At 39.4% G+C, this 19259-nt stretch overlaps 1 protein-coding gene across 2 annotated transcripts; it reads right to left on the reverse strand.

Annotated features, from left to right (window-relative positions):
- Window positions 1-497: 497 nt before the first annotated feature.
- larp4aa (La ribonucleoprotein 4Aa) lies at window positions 498-18952 on the reverse strand. Of its 2 annotated transcripts, XM_030138263.1 has the most exons (17): window positions 18384-18952; window positions 13344-13461; window positions 12584-12742; window positions 11625-11706; window positions 11406-11542; window positions 11186-11289; window positions 9453-9563; window positions 9312-9365; window positions 9011-9220; window positions 7468-7571; window positions 7206-7247; window positions 5358-5579; window positions 4834-4888; window positions 4580-4744; window positions 4322-4461; window positions 4027-4231; window positions 498-2993 (listed from the first exon to the last, which is right to left on the reverse strand). In XM_030138263.1, the coding sequence occupies exons 1-17, from the start codon at window positions 18498-18500 to the stop codon at window positions 2601-2603; spliced, it is 2418 nt and encodes an 805-aa protein (XP_029994123.1). In that variant the 5' UTR covers window positions 18501-18952; the 3' UTR covers window positions 498-2600. The 2 variants fall into 2 exon arrangements, with proteins under 2 accessions (XP_029994123.1, XP_029994124.1); XM_030138264.1 differs by lacking the exon at window positions 7206-7247.
- Window positions 18953-19259: the final 307 nt, after the last annotated feature.

The raw sequence follows: 19259 nt of genomic DNA on the forward strand, positions 1-19259 counted from the left end.
AACACCCTTTTGCCATTAGACACGAGTGCTATCCACTGCACCACTGTCACCCTTCACTAATGTTCCTATTTAACTTTATATCAGTTCAAGTTTCGTGTTTCAGTTTTACAAGTTTTCACCTTAACACTTTCTCATCTTAATTTTCATTCTCCCTTAGTAGAGTCCCTTAGTAGTAATTTCTTGAACAGTTACAATAAACAAATGATTTTCTAAAGAAATCATAAAAATACACCAGTCTAAACCTTTCACGAATTTATTGGTTCATTCATAGACAAATGAAAGCTCAAGTATAAAAATGATGCAACCAAAGCTCTTTCCTTCATCTTTAAGACAAGGCTGTCAAATGTGAAGCCTTGGGCTATATTTACATCTTATATCCATCACTACTGACAAGTTTACATTACAGCATCATTCTGGATATGCTCAGACCATTAATCTGCATTTAACTGAAATACAGGCACAAAGCACACTTGGAAAGAAAAAACTGACACAATGAAGCCAAATCAAAATAATTTATTTTTGGTGACATTTCATACAGTTCTAGGATTGTGTCTCAAACACTTGGTTGATCCATTACTATATTTCCTTTTGCCACCCCATCCCAAATTAACAGAAAATAACCCAAACATGGAGGGGGAAAAGCAATTCCTGTAGGTATTTGCAAGCCTGTCAACATCAACCATATGCTTCTAAAATGATTTCACATTTTACTCATGAGTAAGATTCTTTTTAAAAACAAGTTAGTGCATTTATTTAATTAGACTAAATCACTAGCTGCTCATACTCATTAATGAAAAAGAAAAAAACAGCCCCAGTGATTGGTTACTCCTTTACTGCATTACTAAACCCAAAGTCAATGCATCAAGTATTTTCTCTCAGCTCAAATCTCAAACAGTATATAAATGTCATATGCGTGATTTTATTTTGCCAATGCGATTTCACACAACTTTGGGGAAACCAGCCTACCAAGATTGGGAGAAAAGCGTTGTGCATCAGAATTAAAATAAATAAATTTAAAAAGCAATACATACAGTGAGTCAAACTGCAACTTCTAGGTCAACCTGTTTGTCTTTCAAAATAAAAATTAAAAAAAAAAAAAAAAAAAAAGAAAGAAAAAGAAAATTAACAGCAAACTCACCCTAAAAAGCACAAAACAATCTGGTGGATACCTGCTGTAAAAGCCTCCCTCTGTAAATTCAGTACTAGAACAATTACATTCTCCCACACATATTTCTAGTGAAGGGTTATTACAATATAGCATAGGCAACTACACCTCTACAGCTTCTTCAAAATCCAGTTTCACTGGGCCAAAAGATCCCCCAAGACTACATTATTTACCAGACCTTGTCAATAAAAATCAAAACTTTAACCTATCACACTATGATCGTAGGCAGCTGGCACATAGCACGTGAAAATGTTTCCAATTTGCTTTATACCCAAGACTTGACTGCCAAATGTTACGTCGCTATCATCCTCAGCTATCAGCACTCTTCAGCCTATTTTTGACACTATGCTTTTGTTAAGAATTCACAGATAAAAGCTTAACCCTGGATATCCTGTGTTGATGTAGAACAGCCAAATCTCACTGAACAGTCACATCTCACTATTAACCCTAGTCTTCTCCTCTCCTGCGAAATGTCACCCTACGAGTCAAACAAACATGTAAACAGAGAACCTGACTGATTATCAACAAGAAAATGTTCTGAATCCATCAGAGTGGGTTGACCCAAAGATAAAAACTTAACATGAAAAACTTTGGACCAGGCTAGCAGGTTCACTGTGGCTAACAGGCCAGCGAGCACCCCAAAGTGGAGTTCGGCTTCAAACAAAACCACACATCTGACTGTGGTGAACATCAACAGCTTCTGATATTAAGCCAAATCATGAACCAGGATCAAAATACCACCATAGAACACATTTCATTAATATACATTAGAAGACCACATTGTCCAATTTCAGGACGATTCTGAATCTCTGATGTAAAAATCAAAAATCATCCATTTCATTACAACAGTGCAACAGCACACTGGAGCATTTCAATCAGTTTGCTTAACAATCAATTCAGACACAGACATCAGTCAACCCTTCAGTCATACTTGCAAACCTAAGCACAAAAGAAAAAAAAAAAAACAACTGATGTCTCATTGCGTGTTAGTGATATCTTTGTATATGTACATGACATATATGCATGTTCTTTTCTTCTTAGTGCATATGTTCTTTGCAGACCAACATCTATTGTTTAAAAATCAAAAAAAGGTAGAGGGCCACCTACATGGCCCAGCATCCCACCTCTCCCTAGCAGAGCATAAATGAAATTACCTCCAGTTAAATCGCACTTGAATTCTTGTAAGCATAACGCTGGAGGCCAAAACACGATTTTTGTTTCCTTTTCAAATCATTCGTCAAAGTTCTTCTGATGTCATTTTGCCCATTAGTCCTGGTTGTCCCGGTCTTATTGTCATTTTAAAAGCTTTTCTTTGGACAAGTTCCAGGGGGGAAGGTGGCTACCATAATGTTGTTGCTTTTATGTTATTATTTTTATATAATTATATATATCCATGTATATATTCATACATCTTTTTTCTATTCATATCAAGTTTTTACTTTGGCGATACTGGTGGGATATTCTGCTCTTTGCCAGTGTGCCTGTAGCCTCCCTGCGGGGAGCTGCGTCGGGCCGGAGGGGGACGCCTCTGCTCCCGGAACTTGAGGCCCCCACTGCCTCTGGGGCCGTTGCTGCGGTAGTGGCCTTGAGAGTCCCGTTCACGCGGGGACCGGCTCTCCTTGCATTCCCAGCCCCCCTCCCTGTCGTGGCCTTTCTCCTGCTTGTCTCCGGGCCCGCTGCCGGAGCCCGTCTCTTCAGCCTTGTTCACACGCAGCTCACGTAAAGGCTGGCCTGATATGGAGGCGGAGGGCGCTGGGGTGGGGGCTGCAGGAGGGGGGTCCTTGGGCGGCCGTTGGCACACCTCGGCGTAGCTGAGCTTACGAGGCTCCTAAAAAGAGGAAGATAAAACATTTACAACTGTGTTTCACACCATTACATTAAGTTTGATTATCATTTGCGGGTCTTCCCTCAGATCTCATAATCTTAATGCTCATTGGGGTAGAAGTGAACGTTCTGGGCTTTGGGAGAGGAAGGGAAGAGAGAGAAGAGACAGAGAGAGATTGAGAAAAAGAGGTGAGAAATATCCAAAGCCAGTCAGTCCACTTGCTGACATCCCTCTATGCGCAAAACTTCTCATCATTAGGAAGACAAGTAGTCATTATGGAAGACGTTTTTCTACTGCATTTTACAGACTCAACTCCACTCTTTTGGCTTTTTTAAAATTTTCCATCAAAAGTATAAGTAGCACCAAGTACTTGTTCCTATTCTTGCCCCTGTAATAATCAAACTAATATACTCTCATCACTGTGGCCTCAGTTATATTTATACCATTCATCTTCTGTACTTAACTACTCATTAAATGTCAACCTGCAAAATCCACATTGTGGTTGTGAAGATTCCTCCATTTGGCTGCTGAGCCTCTACTGTTCTATATCTCTTTAAACCCAGAACTGCCCAAAAGTCACATATCTTCATATAGATTCATTCCCAGGTTGAAACCATTGTCTGTACTCAAGGACAAATACCACCCTAATTAAGAAGAAACAGATCAGACAGATGACGATTTCAACACAAATCTGTGTCATGAAATTGGCATAAAAGTGACAAAACAACTTTGGGAAAAATCAACTATATAATATGCCTTGAATTTTGGTTTGAGGAATAATACGTAAAGGTCAGGTGTTTGTGAGCTGTACTGAAGTCAGCCACCAGGGGGAGACTGAGACTCTTTGGCTTCAATTAACAGAGGATTGCGTGTCCAACTTTCTATGGAGTCTATACTTGAAACAGTTGGAAAATTGAGTAGCATGTGCAGTATCTCTATTAAGGTGCAGTAGAAAACCATCTACCTGATACTAAAAGCAAGAATGGTTGAGCCATCACCATGCAGCAAAAAAGAGCTAGAAGTTTCATATTCTCACCTGTGCAGGTGTGGGGATTGTGGCTGTAGCAGTGGCCGGAGTGCTGGGTGTCACTGGTGCAGCGACAGCGGAGGACTGAGGCCTGGGGCTAGGCACAGACTGTGTGGAGGAGGAAGGGTTGACCGTGGGTGGAACAGGCGTGCGTGGGGCCACTTTTGGAGCTGGAACCTCAGGTCTTTCAACCCTCTTCTCTTGACGAGTGATGCTGTCAAAACATGATTCGGACCTCTGTGTTATTGTTTTAAAGTCATTAATCTTTCTGTTTTTTTCAGTTCTGCCATCAAGTTCATTTTACCCAGGAGCTGAGGATCCAAGTGGTTGGGTCAAGGGTTTTGCTGCTGCCAAGGCGGGACTTGACACTGTCACAGTCTCCTCTGTGACAGAAGTCTGGCCTGAACCTGAACTCACAGTGGTTTCTTTATTAGCTTGTTCCGTCTATAAAAAGCAAAAAAAAAAACAAAAAACACGACAAAGTATGAACTTAACACCTTTACCGTCCCCCAGAGCATTACACTGAAATGATTTAATATCTGCCAGGTCAGTTTCCTCTTACCTTGTCCCGGTACAAACCGCGTACAACATCAGACATTCGGTTTTCTAGCACTGGTTCTCCCTGTGTGCTGACTACACAGCCAGGAAGGGGAGGGAAATTAGACGCAGCCAAGTCAAACTTTGGCGGTGATGGTGTAACCTTGACTTCTGCTAGCGGTACAGGTCTCTGTGGAAGAGCATTGAAAAAGGTCATGCGAGGGTTCATGACTTAAATTTAACATTAATCAAACAATATTACATTTAATTGCCATTTACCACAATTCGTTCATCTTCTCGCCTTCTTCTTGTTCCTCTATAAGTTGTGCTCCGTCTGAAATTAAAATAATGTCAGTCAATGTGAATTCTGGGTCACTGGTTCTTTTCCATTAAATTACACATCACCGGCATTGGTGGGTAACTAGTTATGGGTAAAAACATTATATTATTAAATTACAAATACGACTGTAATTAGTTCAAATTTTGGCAGACTTAGGAACAACAAGGCTCAGGTTTAGGTGCAAACAAAGTAGGGTGACTTAGAAGAGTCTCGTCAGACAGACTGCTTTTATTTGGTAGGGTACTGGCTTTCTTGTGTGAATTCACTCTGTTTCTTGTCTGCTAGTTTCATCAGTTACCCAGTTTGTTACTAAAGTAATCAAGAAATAATCTAAAAGTCTAAAGGTTACATTCAGTTAATGCAGTAATTAATACAGATCCATTATCTGTTATCTGATACACTTAAATATATTAACTTCCCAACACTGAAAACTCTCAAAAGACAAAACCTGAAGAGGCCTTACCTTCCACGTCCAGTCATGTTGGTGTCATCGCTGGGATCCAAGGAGGAAGAAGATGAGGAGAGATGAGAGAAAGCTGAGCTCAGGTCAGAGGTCGTCTGGACTGGGTTAGTGGCGGCGGCGGGTGGCTGTGGGCTGCGCAGTCCAGTCAAACTCTCCAAGGGGACGGGAGTGATGGACGCTGTGGTCACTTCACTTGTCCTCACCTGGGGCTTCACATGGTTTCTGTAATGATGAGAAACATGATGATGAACAGTTCTGATGGTTTTTAAGGCTTATTGGCAACCAGTGCTTCCTGAAGAGTTTTTTGCATATGGGGTCATTTTGGTTTGACCCAGTAAGTGTGGATTTTTGAAGCTGTTACACTGACCACACTGTTTGCCAAGCCTGCCAATTCACAAGCTGTATAATTACTGCCTACAGTTTTCCATGTTTTAAATTGATTTCCTACTTTTTAAACAGGCAGCCGTTTTTCTGTAGAAACATGCTGTGAAAATATCCATTACATTCTGAGTGATTGATAGTTTATTTAATGGTCTGTTACTACACAAAACTCTGCATTCACAAGAAAATTTGAATTTTACATGTGTATTTCAGGTCTAATTGTGTTTGTTTTTAATCAGTGTATGTGCCTTTTCCATTTTATATATCCAGTAGAAAGGACAATAACATCACAACTTAGTTTTGTAGTAATTCACATTACAAATATTCCATTACTGCAGAAATTGAACAGCAATAGGGCAAGATAAAACTACATTAATTGCAATTTTGGGTTCATTTCCAACTTTGAAGGAAGCTTTTGACAGCTGCATGAATCCAATGGAAACACTGGTGATACCAACCATAGTAAAAGTAACTAATTGCCAGAGGGAAAAGACAGCATGCTGTGTCATCAATGAAAATGTGAAGACATGCAAGGAGGCTACAGTTGTGCTCATGACTGGCAGAGGAGATGCCAAGATATCTACGACCAGTCATAGGTAGAAGTAGGCTTCCAGCACCTTAATGAGCTCATGAGCACACTTTGATACAGATGATGGCTGCCAAAAACACTAATCTTCATATCAGTCTCTGACCCTCAGATCTCATAATCTGAACGCTCATTGGGATGGCAGTGAAGCTCCTGACTTTGAGGAAAGAGTAGAGAGCACAGAAATAAAGACAAAGATGAGAAAGATAGAACCAAAGCCAGTTACTCCATGCCCTGGTTTCCCTCTATGCGCATCATGATCTCATCATCAGGTCAGATTTCTGGAAAGGAGGAGATGCTGCCATTTGACAGAATAAAGGAAATTGCAAAGTTGTCATGTCTTTGCAAAAGATTGAATGTTAACACAACACAGCCTACAGGCTGACAGACTCAACTCCAGACTGGATATGTGTCTTCACTGCAGCAAATACCGGTGCAATATTGTAATAAAATGGCAAAAAAAAAAAAAAAAAATGGTAATAGTGATTGGCAAACAAAGCAGCAGAAAACCAAAGGAAAAATAATGGATAAAAATAAAATGGGTGGTTAGTTGGGATGGGGAAAATGTGTTATGTGTAATAACATCAAAAGTGCAATGAGGATATTTAGCAGCCAAGGTGGTCATTACTGGAAAAGACAACTGCTTCAAATCAGACAGCAGCTGCTGCCATTTAGTAGGCAAGCCTACAGTTAATAAATGACATAACAAATCCAGGATGTCCATTACCTGGCAACAAACATTTATCACACTGATGAAAAGGATTATGACCATAAAAACTGACTGGCAGAAGCCCCGTTATGGATTTAGTGATTTGGCTGCAGCAGCATGATAAGATATGAGGGTAGCGATGAAGCTTATTGTACAGTATAATAAGTGGTACCTGAAGGCATTAATTACATTCTTTCTTGAATAGAGGGGGACACTGTGGGGACAGTAAGAAGACATAGGGAGTGAAGAACAATTCCCTGCTTGGGTTACATTATTTTTAAACAAACTTTTTACCGAGGATGATTTGATGTTCACCTTTCTAGCATCATGCAAACAATGGCACAACTGATCAAACATTCTTACTAAAAAATGTATGAGTATAGAGCAGAGCCCTGACAGAATGATGATGAGTAAAGATAAAACAAACACCTTACCGGTTTCTGTTGAATGGGCGAGTGATATTGAGGGAACTGGAGCCGGTTTTGTAGTGTCCAGCAGAGCCAAATCCATTCACAAAACTACTGTTGGGAAACGGTGCCTGAAATATGAAGGAAAGTCAGCATTAAAATCAAATAAATAAATCACATTTTATGTAGATGCCACTGTAGAGGCAAAAATATGTTTACAGTAACCTTTGCCTTTCGCTTCCTCCAGGTGTCAACAACTGTAGAAAAACTGGGTATATTTTACTATTTTATTGTGAAGCAGACTATTGCACTGTAGTGACTTCACCAAAGTTTGCTTAAAATTCACATGGAACAAAGCATGTGAATCTACTCAGTTTCAATGCCTCTCCAGACACCAAGAAAAGGGGTGGAAATGACAAACAAGAAACATGTTTTCTGGATGACTGGAGATCTGTTAATGCACAAGTTAAATGGTAACATGTAAAAAGAATGGGCATTTTTTCACAAAAAATGATACAAAAAACATAATAATCAAAAACTACAGTGCTTTAGTGCAAACCTCGATCAAAGCAGTAAAATGTCCCGAAACATACCAGCACTCACACATTTCTAGAGATGACAGCATTTATGCAAATTCAAGATCTTATTTTGGATCCTAGAAGACAAAAGTCCAAAGATAATTCAGCTACAATTTAAATGACATTCTAAGATATAGTGATTTCTAGGAAAGTGTCTCCTGTGATCATGACCTTTGACTATTCAAGGTCAAAGTTGTATCTGCTAAGTCAGAACCAAACAGAGTTTTGACCCACTAGATATTAATATTTGGACATTTGGGGAATTTTTCCTGATGCTGACCTTGAGCCGCCAAAAGGAAATCAAATGCAGTCCCTGCAGTCAGTAACTTGGACAAATGCTGATACAGCGATTACACAACCTTTCATTAAAACTAAAACTGTGTGCATTTGTACAATAATAAAACTGAATACATCAGAAAACAAGCTGAAACACTTTAAATAAATTAACATTTGATTGGACAAAATCCATTTCAGGAGTTACATTTATATATATTTTGTGATATTACTGTTAAATAAACCTGAATGTCTCTTAAAATCTGAAAATATTGAAAGCAAATAACACAACAAACAGGAATACACTAACATGTAAAATACTCGACCATCGATAGGTCTTTTCTAATATTAATGCTCTTGGGCTGACTGATTCACCGCTGCACAAAACAGTGATGCAGAAAAATGGAAAAACTTGGATCACAGCAAACGGTGGAAACGGTGGTTTTATAAATTGATAACTTGTGTTTTTTTGGGGTTAAGAAATGTGCTCTTCAGATAAGTAATCCACAAAACCTTTGCAGATATCATGATTATATTGTTACAAGTGTGCATTGTGCTAAACTGGCATATATCAATCAAACTCGATCAAATCCCACCTGATATCAAAGGTCTACCTTCTAATTTACCGCCAGTTTTTATTTAAAGGAACACTGTATGTTTTAAATATGACAAGGCAGAAAAACTAAGGTGAAGTTTGCATTAAGTGCTGCATCTCTTACCAGAGGGGTTTCAAAGTAGGGTGTGGGTGAGGGCGTCCAGGTGGGGGGTACGATGCCGTAGACCGGGTACTGCTGCTGAGGGTAGACGTGCTGCATGTAGAGCGGAGAGCTGTACTGGGACTGGCTCTGGGACTGCGGGGCATACAGGCTGCTGTCCATGCTACGGTAACCATTCTTTGCAAAGAATGTGTTGATGGCCTTTATTCTGGCCTGTCAGCGTGAAAACCCACAAGAGGAGAGTGTCAAATGACCAAATGGTGAACAGAGCTCTCGAAATGACACCAAATCACATTCAACTCACCATTATGGGTTTTCCCTGAAATGTTTTAACTTCCTCTCTTAAGTATTTATACGCCTGTGGAAGCAGAAACAAGGAATCAAACCACAATTCACAGTGAAATACTTCAACAGAATAATGGAAGTAAAGTGTATTTGGAGTTACCTGCTGGGCGTCTGTGTCTGATTGGAATGTGATGTACCAGTTGTTGTTGTGTGCAAACTCAACACTTATCACCTTTGGACAGTTGTCATTCTTGAACAGTGACTCCACTTCCTGAAAAGTAGATCAATGATAAAATGATGTTCACACTGTGGTAGTGATGATTACATTCCTAAATGCAACATGTGAACATGGGGCATTTACAAGCAAATGTGCAACACCCTAAATATTTTAGCTTCAAATATATGTAGTTTTTAAATGCATTTCTGGACACCTTAGTTATTTATTTATTTATTTGTTGACTCACACTTAGTACTAGTCTTTGTTGAAACTTACAGATTTATTAAAAATCAGACTGCAAATTGACGATAACGTAATTATTATGCAAGTGCAGAAATCCTGTGATAATATTAGTCCCACACAAATTAAGGCTGATTCAAGTAATTGAATACTCGTTCTACAGATGAAGATCGGGTTTAGAATTTTAATCATCCAACATTTACTTTTTTAAATTATCCAACTGGAATATGCAAAACTATTGAAGTCACCAACAGACAAGTTACATGAGAAGTGGTACATCCTGTCACACACAACCTGTGTGTGTGTGTTAATACAGGAGGGTCACCTTCAGCCCATGATGTGAAGTATTCATTACTCTGCCTAGGTGGTTAGCACCACTGGAGCTAGGCTAGTGGCCTTATTACAGTCTGTTTCTATATATGGCTGGTTTGTTAACTTGAACCTGCAGAACTTTGTGCTAAGTGTTTTCTGCTGCTGCTGTAAAGTCATGACATTGCACTTTCATTCAGGTGCAGATGCCCATGAGTGACCATCTGAGCGGAGGGTGAGTCTGGCCCCAGTGGGCCTTGGAGATGTCCCACTTTATGTAACATTAGTGAAACTGTATTACTCATTTTGCCTCAGTACACTGTTCTGTGTTCAGTTTATTATGTCATGTGTCATGGTGAACTGTCAAAGCCATGACACAGCAAGTAAGCGCACTGCAGCAGTGGGATAAATTCAAACCTGCAAAAGACTGGAGTATGTTGTTTGACAATTTTCATGTACCTATCTTTACTCTGAGGGGTATGTGCTGCAGCAAATGCAACACACGAACCAGAACTTCCAAATCACCGTGGGTCACCAGGTTATACAAGTCCAATGTGAACAGGGTGTTGGTGTGTATGGACTACCAAGACTGCAAATCAACTTCACTGCACTTTGTGTAATGACATTTAAGAAAAATTACATTTCTACACAAGAAACGTCTTGTGGTAAAAATCATCTACAGTTTGTTCTAGAAGTCAACTGATATGGGTTTTTCCAAGGCCAATACCAATTTTTTTAAATATTTGGTCAGCCGGGCTGACATCTACAGCCAATTTTTGAGGCCGATATTTAAGGCCTTGTTTTTTTTAAAGCACATTGTCCGTAAAATACAATTGAAACACAATATTTTTATGCAGCAATATAAACAAAATTATTAATACAAGTACACATGGTACTCTTTTAACATTTATTGAACTTCAAGTGCTGCTCACACAGGTGCAGGTGCCTGATGAAATATATAACACCTTCACTACTGATCAAATATGGGCTTTCAAAAAATAAATTAAGGCTGATGGCCAATATTGAAAAAAAAAATCAGTATTTTAGCTGGCCAACATATTGGTCTACCTCTTGTTTGTTCTCAGAGTGTAATCGATTAAATTAAGTGTTTATAGTTTTTGTGTTACCTCCACGGGGGTGGTTTCAGGGACCTCCCTCAGGATGATAATGCACCGCTTGTGATTAGGACGCACTTTCTCTCCTTTATCGTCTACCTGTACCATTGGAGAAGCTGAGAAAAAAAAAGAAGCACAGGCAAGGCATTGAAATAAAATTTAAAAAACAAAAACAAAACACATACAATAAGGAGACTGTTCACACATGGAGCGTCTCAGACTTTCTGCTTACATCTTAGAACATCCAAGATGAGGTCCATGTCTGTTGTGAGGACCTTGATGCCCTCCATGCTGGCTATAGTCCAAATGGGGACAAACTGGTCACTGTCCATTTGGGACATTAGGTACAAGTCTTTTGACAGGTTTTCTCTGTAAAGCAAAATGACACAGCCGTGTAAGCGTCTTGTCCCTTTAGATCCACATTCCATGGGCACATGTGATGACATCTTACCGAGAGAAATAAAACTCCAGCTCCTTCTTCAGAGACTCTCGCAGATTCTCAGTTGAGATCGGCTGTTCCTCAGTTTTGGAATCTACAAAGAACCAAAAAAACAAAATGTCAGTGCTGCAGAAAGCCTTTATATTATCTTTACCTGTAATAATATAAGCCTGTTATGATTCAAGGTCCTCTGAAAAGGGAAAAGTGTTATCTTTGAAAAGATAAAAGACAAGGTAAGAGTTTAAGGTGTGTTAATTATTCTGAATTAAACACAGGGTTTGGGTGTGAAAGTGGTGAATCAATAACTGTTTTGCTGTGGCGTGGTTAAACCGTATGCTTTATCTGGCTCAACAACAAATATCAAAACATGTATCATGAGAGTCACAACTCCGCTGTGTTTTTCTTTTTTCCCCAAACAACCCTCCGATTAGTTAATTATACTCACAGGGTAGTGTTATATTTAACCTGTAGACATAAGATTATACACTGTAGTAACTGATATCATATCAAACTGAAAATTAAGGCCATGTTTTCAGAGATAAAAATACTGATTGAAATTTAATGTGACTGACATACAAAATAATGGATACAAATAATCTCTGAATGTTTGTTTTGTTTTATTTTGGTTAAATGCTTCAATTCAAATGTCTGCATTTATTCTTAGAGTTTGTGTATTTGCAGTAATGACTTCCATCTGCAACTTCATCCACCTCTTCAGTAATGATATTTGGTAAACACAGAAATGTTGCCCCTTAAACAAGGATCTAAAATCATCCTGACAGTAATCAGTCCATTAAAGAGATTATTCTACACAATGAAATTCACTGACACTTCACTGTGAATGAATGAACATGGAGAAAAATTGTGTTTGAGTGTAGAACACAAACAAATAAAATGAAAAAGTATTAAAAATGTCTCTTTGGTTCCAGGAAGTTTGTGGAGACAAGTGCGTGTGATGTGATGTGACTGACCTGAGGTCCCTTTGGTGGACTCAGCGGGGGAAAAGCCCAACTCTGGAGGGTCCATTCCATTTACTGCTATCTCAGCTGTTGCTGTGGAGCTGCTGTCATCGAGGGCTGTGAATCCCACAGTGTACTGCTTGCACCCAGCAGACGAAGGCTCAGAATAACCTGTGAACAAGGTAGAGTTTAATTCTGAACTCACTTTATATATTTTGTTGTACCCAAGTTCAGTGACACAAACACATTTTTAAGAAGTGTTCCTGTATAACCGAGTAATACAAGCAAAAAGTTAAATCTTGGACTTTTTTGTTGTCTTCATGAACATGAAATAAAAACCGGATTGAGAAGGAGCTCCCCGTTATAACAATACACTCTGTATGTGGGTATGTGAGCAGTGATGTGCATTACATGATAATAAATTAAAACTATAAAAATAAAGTAAAGCACTATTGTAAGTAATGACTAAAAACATATTTATAATAAATGGAAAAACAAACAGTTAACACTCTGAAATTCTTCTGATCAACATAATCCATCCATAATTCCATATGTTACTCAGCATCATGAATAATGGTAAATAAATAAAAACATTTAAGAACTTTAACCTAAACTTACAAGTACAAACTATACAAGAATATACTTGAATGTGACAGCTTTTAACACCTTAATAGGAAATGCTGACCCAAAACCATCTTCAAGTATTCACAGTTGCGTGCATTTCCATAGTATGTACTGTAACATCTTATTGGTTTGATAAAAGAAGCCTCACCTTCACTGAGGTCTGACGGCGGCCAATGAGGGCTGTTTGTGACCGCCTCGCTGGCGGCCACAGGCATCTCCTGCCACACCTTGGCATTTGGGTTCAAACCGGCGCCTTTAGACGTGACCTACGACACAGAAGCAGCAAATCGAGATGAGTTTAATTCTTAAACATTTCACCCAGATTAAACAGTTCTTAGCACAAACGGGGTGATTTTTAAAGGAAGAAATAACTGGGAAATGTACAAGTTTTGATTTCACACCACCAATTCTGTACAGACAACTAAAAGTAAAGGGAACAAGTGATACCAGACACAACAAACCCTGCCCCTCACACATTCATTCATTCATTCATTTTCTGAACCCGCTTTATCCTCACTAGGGTCACGGGGGTTGCTTGGAGCCTATCCCAGCTACATAGGGGCGGAGGTGGGGTACACCCTGGACAAGTCCCCTCACACATATTGTAGCTTATTTTGGCATCGATCCAGCTGATGTCATCATGTCTATGCATGTGCTGATGTCAGCATATCAATTGTCTCTATATATGTGCCAAGTTTGAAGTAAAATTTTTTTTATAGACATTTGAAATTTCACCCATTATAAGTGAATGGAAGAAAAAAAAAAAAAGATATAAAAATTCATAAAAAATTTGAACTTAGATGTACTTTTCCCAAAATGTAATGACATCTATTCTGAGTCACTGGCAATCTATAAACCCAATTTGGTATGAATTCAACCAATAGTTTTGCAGTGTGAGTGTTAAACAAACAAATAAATACACCAAACCAAAAACATTACCCCTTGCCTCCCCTTCGGGGGCGGGGTAAAAATATGAGTCCACCTCTGCAATGAGCAGAATGTTAAACATCTACAGTGGTTCATATCAGTTTTTGCCATCTCATCCTTAGCTGGCAGAGAGCATAGCCAGAATTCATTTAAATGGGTTTTAGCTGAAAAGCACCGCACCATGAGTTAGAACGGAAAAATATGTGAAGGATAATCAATAGCCCCTTTTCCACCAACATACCAGGAACTTTTATTACCTGAAACTTATTTACCTGAATAAAAGAATTCCTGGTAATCTGTTTGCGTTTCCACTGCACCCCAAAATTCAGGGTAATTTATTCAAATCAGACTGATGACGTATGGGGAAGTGGTAAAAGAAACTGCACTACACCTCCAGTCCAGTCGGTGGTGGCAAGAAGGTGAAGCCCCAAAAAGCATGATGACGCTATAAATGGTGACCGACAAGCACGAATCATTGTTTGTGTGACACAATATACCCAGGATGGAGGACGCCCAACTTGTTCTCATGTTTTACTACATCGCGAATAAAACCATGCGATCTGAATGAGAAAGATGACAGACATTATTTGCAAAGACATTTGTGAACAGCTGAAGAGAAAATCTTAAAAAAAGAAAACAGATTTTACAAGCTGATGAGATTGGCCATGAGATGGATGAGATGTGTTCCAGCATGTGTGTATCACACACACACACACACACACACACAGGAAAAAAAACATAAAAATCATCAGTTAAGTTTCAGCACCATAAACTTGTCCCAGCTGCAGTATTCAAACACGTTTTAGCTGAACATGTAGCAGGTACAGTTCATGTATTAAGAAACTAAGCTCTAATGCCATAAAATTACACAGAACTTTAAGTGGGTGGTTTTGCTTTAACGTTTTGCTGGTTGTTGAATCACTTAATCTGTCTGGAATACGTTTTAGGTAAAGTTAACCATCATTACATATCATTAACTTTTATTTAAAATGGTAGAACATGTATTTTCAACTTCTCAAACTAAAATCATGTCCAGCTTTAAGTGTGATGGATGGCCTTTTTTTCTATTTCTACTGTTCTATAGATAAAGTTCAAGTTCAACCCAGCAGTCATACAGATTTACTCAAATGCCTGCATTTAATTCTATTGCATATTACTTTAAAAAGTACTTATACTCTATTTGATGCCTTGTAAATGAACAGACAATATTAAGTTAGAATTTAAAAAAAAAAAATTAAATACGAAACAAAAGGCGCAAAAAAACAAGATGCCTTGAAATTAAAAAGGGAAATAAACATATGTGAAAGGTCAGGGCTTCTGGCCAAGTGTCCGGACCAGCTTGTCCAGGACAGCCAGCCGAGCTGGTCATGCCATTTGTTTGTTCGCCAGTGAGATCCACTGCGACCGCTGAGGTCCTTTAGTTTCTTATTATCCTGCTTAAGTTTCCTCAGCTTTTCTCTTATTTGTTTAGTCATATGTCTTACATTTAGCTTCACCAGCTTGTTGGCTAATTTGACATGAACTTGACCATTTTGTCTCGTCGATTCAAAGTCCCTCTGAATTTCCTCCTCCACAAATACATTCAAAAGAGCGTGGACCTAGTCGTCCGTCCATTTGTCATAGCTTCTCTTTTGGTCCATTTTCCGAATCATCAAAAGACGAAGCATTTGGAAATGAAATAAACAAAAAAATATCTGCTGCCACACAGTGGCTTAATGGGGGGCGAACAGAATGCGGAACGCTGTAAGTGTAGTCCACCAATCAGCATTCTCCAGCACACAGCCCCGCTCCTCAAGAATTCTGGGTAATCTGAAAAGTGCTACCTCCCTACCAGGAACTTCTTTGAAAAAGTTTGAGGGTGAGGGAAAGATTTTTACTCGAGTAATTTAAGTAGAAATGCACCGGCGTTTTACAAAAGAAAACTGCCCACCATAAAGGACATTCCATAAAAATTTTAAAAACTGCATCTGAAAAAACTGTTGCATCATGATGTTTCCAATATAGGCACTTATTTAATAAAAAAACAAAAAAAGCTTGTACTTTGCTGACCTTTCCTGGGTCTCAGAAGGTTAAAAAAGGAGAGCAGCTAAAAAAAACTCAAAAACAAAACTTACTAAATAAGTCAACTGGGGACCGACTGCAACCATTTAATCTGAGGAAAGTCCTTTTGAAAAGTTCTTAGTGTGATACTGTCCCTACATTGATTTTACATTAATTTGACTTCCAGCATAAGGAGTGCCCAGAATATCCTGGATCCTGCACATAACCTACATATCTGTGGGGGAAACTCTGACATTTTGTTTATTTTTTATTAAAAAATCAAAAGGAATGTGGTCACACTGTTATTTCAATAATATTTCTATATATTGTTCAACCACACAACAAGGACAAATTTTAATATTTCAATCAAACCACAAGCATTGAATTTATCGCAGCAACATATTCATGTCAGACACTAAACATCTACAGTGAATTAAATAAATCTAATTCCTATTAAGACTGAAAACAAATGTCTTAAAATGTGATCATCAAGGTAGAAACAAAATAAGGGCTTATGTTCTTGGAACTTAGAAGAGGTGATTAAAGCAACCTAATGTGACTAAAGTTACATTAAATAAACCTGAAACTTACACAACATGTATGGATAAGAAGTCCTTTAAATCCACAAATAAACCCAAGTCGAGGAGCAGGCATCTATCAGAATGTCAAATCAAAGTTCCCCCTCAGCTGTTTACGTTAATATGACTTTTGAGTGGTGTGTGTGAAGGCATGTCTGCTTTTGCAAAAGTGTCAACAAAAAACTGCAGATTAACAAGGAATTAATCTTCAGTTTGCGGATATGTACCCTGGAGGACAGAGCACAGAGGTTACACTGAACCTAAAAACAACACCCTTGAATTTTACTTCATAGGGTGAAATTGGCTGGTCTAATATATGGTTTGAAGGACCACCTGCAACCCCCCCGAGTACCCAATGAGTGTAACTGGAAGCTAGTGAGGATCATTAAAATCCTCATGACACAGGTTTTAATCAGGAAAAGTTCAGGAAGAATATGTTAATGAACTAAATGAGCATAGTGTGTGTATAATAATAAAGCTGTGGATATTTTAGATGCCCATTAGCAAAGGGTATGATCTGACTCAGCATATCAGAAGAGATGTAGACTGGCTGAAGAAATCCTGACCCTGTAGAGACCCAAGGCCAAGAATAGCACACATACTGTACATATTCAGGCATACAAACACTAATATGAACCAAATATGGATTAAGGTTTTTTTAAAAACCAGGAGTGTATGGCAGCTTTTCAATAACTTTAAAAGTTAGGTGACTGTAGCCACTTTACCACCTTCATTCTTTGACATTGTTATATGCCACCTGCTCGAAGATCCACCCCCTTTTTTGCAAAGCGCTCGGCCTGACAAGAACAGCTGCCAGCCACAATATGCCTCAAACCACTTCTCTCTTCCAAATAAGCATGAATGGATGTACCCATAGGTTAGGCCTCAATGTCATTCAAAAAAGTACATTTAACACTCTGTGCCTGCAACTTGACACATGGTTACAATGCATGCCTCTGTGTTACAGGCCGTTGCAAGCCAAGTTATGTCAGCTGACTGCTTTGCGCAGCACAGGCCAGGTATTTGCAACGCATGTTACTGCGCTAGCTAGGTTAGCTAGCAGCACGATTAGCTAACAGATAACGTTAGAGTGAATGAACGCCTATCCTTTGATCAATAATCGAAGCATCAATCATCTACATACTGAAAAAACACTCAATCTGTACTTTTCTCCTCCAAATGGCACTGCCGAAAATCTACAGTCGTGTCATAACTTTACTTAAAGGCTAATGATTACTCAGCAAACTACTTAATGAGCTTGCTTGTTTCAGTGGATGGCTAAGCTAATGTTAGCTAACGTAGCGTCACCTGAAGGAACTGTAGCTAAGATCTGGCTCAGGATAAATGTGAAAATTTACCTGCCTTAACTGGCTGCAAGACAGCAGTCATGCAAGTATTACCCGGGCTGTTGAACATCTAATATTACTTAACAATAACTATTACATTAGAAAGATTACGCAAACAGTCACAAAGTCAAAGCCTGGTTGAAAGTTACCGTCTTAAAATACGTTGTGTTTGGGATAATTTTAGTTGCAGCCTAATAAATATCGCTCGTCACACAGAGGGGGCGTACTGTGCTAACAGGTCTCCTCTCAACAGTCGCTTAGCCCGCTAGCTGGCTCGCTAAACAAGGCCGCACTCACCATGCCGCCTGAGCCTCCCTCGCTCCCCAGCGGAGCCTCGTCCTTCCCACCGGTCTTCGGTCCCGGATCAGCCTCCTCCTGCAGCAGCGGCGGCTCTCCGCTCTGGTCTGAACTCATCAGCCGCTCCTGACTCACTTCCACCCCGTCGCGTTCTCCCGGCACCCGCCTGCCACCACCTCCTCTTTCCGAAATACCGGCTGAGTTCAGCAGTCAGTCTGGTTCTCTCCTGTTCGACTGGATATGCCAGCAGCACACTCAAACTAGCGTACTAGCTAGCTAGCCGGCTAGCAGGTATGCTATAGACCAAAGCTAGCAACCTAGCGTGCTATGAATCAACGGAGCTGGCTAACGTCAGCTAGCTCAATGATTCAAACTTGCACACTAAGATACTAATGGTATAAACGATGCCAAACCATGACTCTTATAAAACCGCGCTCTCCGCTGACATTTCACCAAGTATCACAGCACACACCGGGATCTTCAGGCGCATTCCTAACCGGGCGACCGGAGCGGACACTGGGGACACGCACCCTTCCTCAGCGCAGGCACACAGTCCGCCGACGTCCCGGCTGCCACCGCGAGTTCTCGGTGACCTCTGCAGAAGCCATTTCCTTTTCCTTTTCCGGATTGTTACTGTAGTTTTACATCATTTCACATTTACGCTTTACCTTGAAGTGTATTTACGCCCCACTGATAATCCAACTCTGTTTTATGTATGTGTTTATGCGGGTAGATTGATTCAGTACATTTTTTTTTGGATGACTTTTATTTGCTCAGCAAAATTTTAACTAGTTAAAGTTACTAAACTTGTATCTGCATCAGATGAGAATAGAATAGGGTTTCAAAAATAAATCATGTGCTCTTAATTTGGTACCA

The sequence above is a fragment of the Sphaeramia orbicularis genome, chromosome 7 (genome assembly GCF_902148855.1).
Source record: "Sphaeramia orbicularis chromosome 7, fSphaOr1.1, whole genome shotgun sequence".
Classification (NCBI taxonomy): domain Eukaryota; kingdom Metazoa; phylum Chordata; class Actinopteri; order Kurtiformes; family Apogonidae; genus Sphaeramia; species Sphaeramia orbicularis.

Bases quoted from the DNA above. Each gene is read 5' to 3' on its own strand.
- larp4aa (XM_030138263.1), bottom strand. From the start codon at position 18,500: ATGAGTTCAGACCAGAGCGGAGAGCCGCCGCTGCTGCAGGAGGAGGCT. The intron at 9,564-11,185 runs GTAACACAAAAA...TCTACTTTTCAG, and splicing joins CTGAAACCACCCCCGTGGAG to GAAGTGGAGTCACTGTTCAA. The intron at 9,366-9,452 runs GTAACTCCAAAT...CTGCTTCCACAG, and splicing joins CAGACACAGACGCCCAGCAG to GCGTATAAATACTTAAGAGA.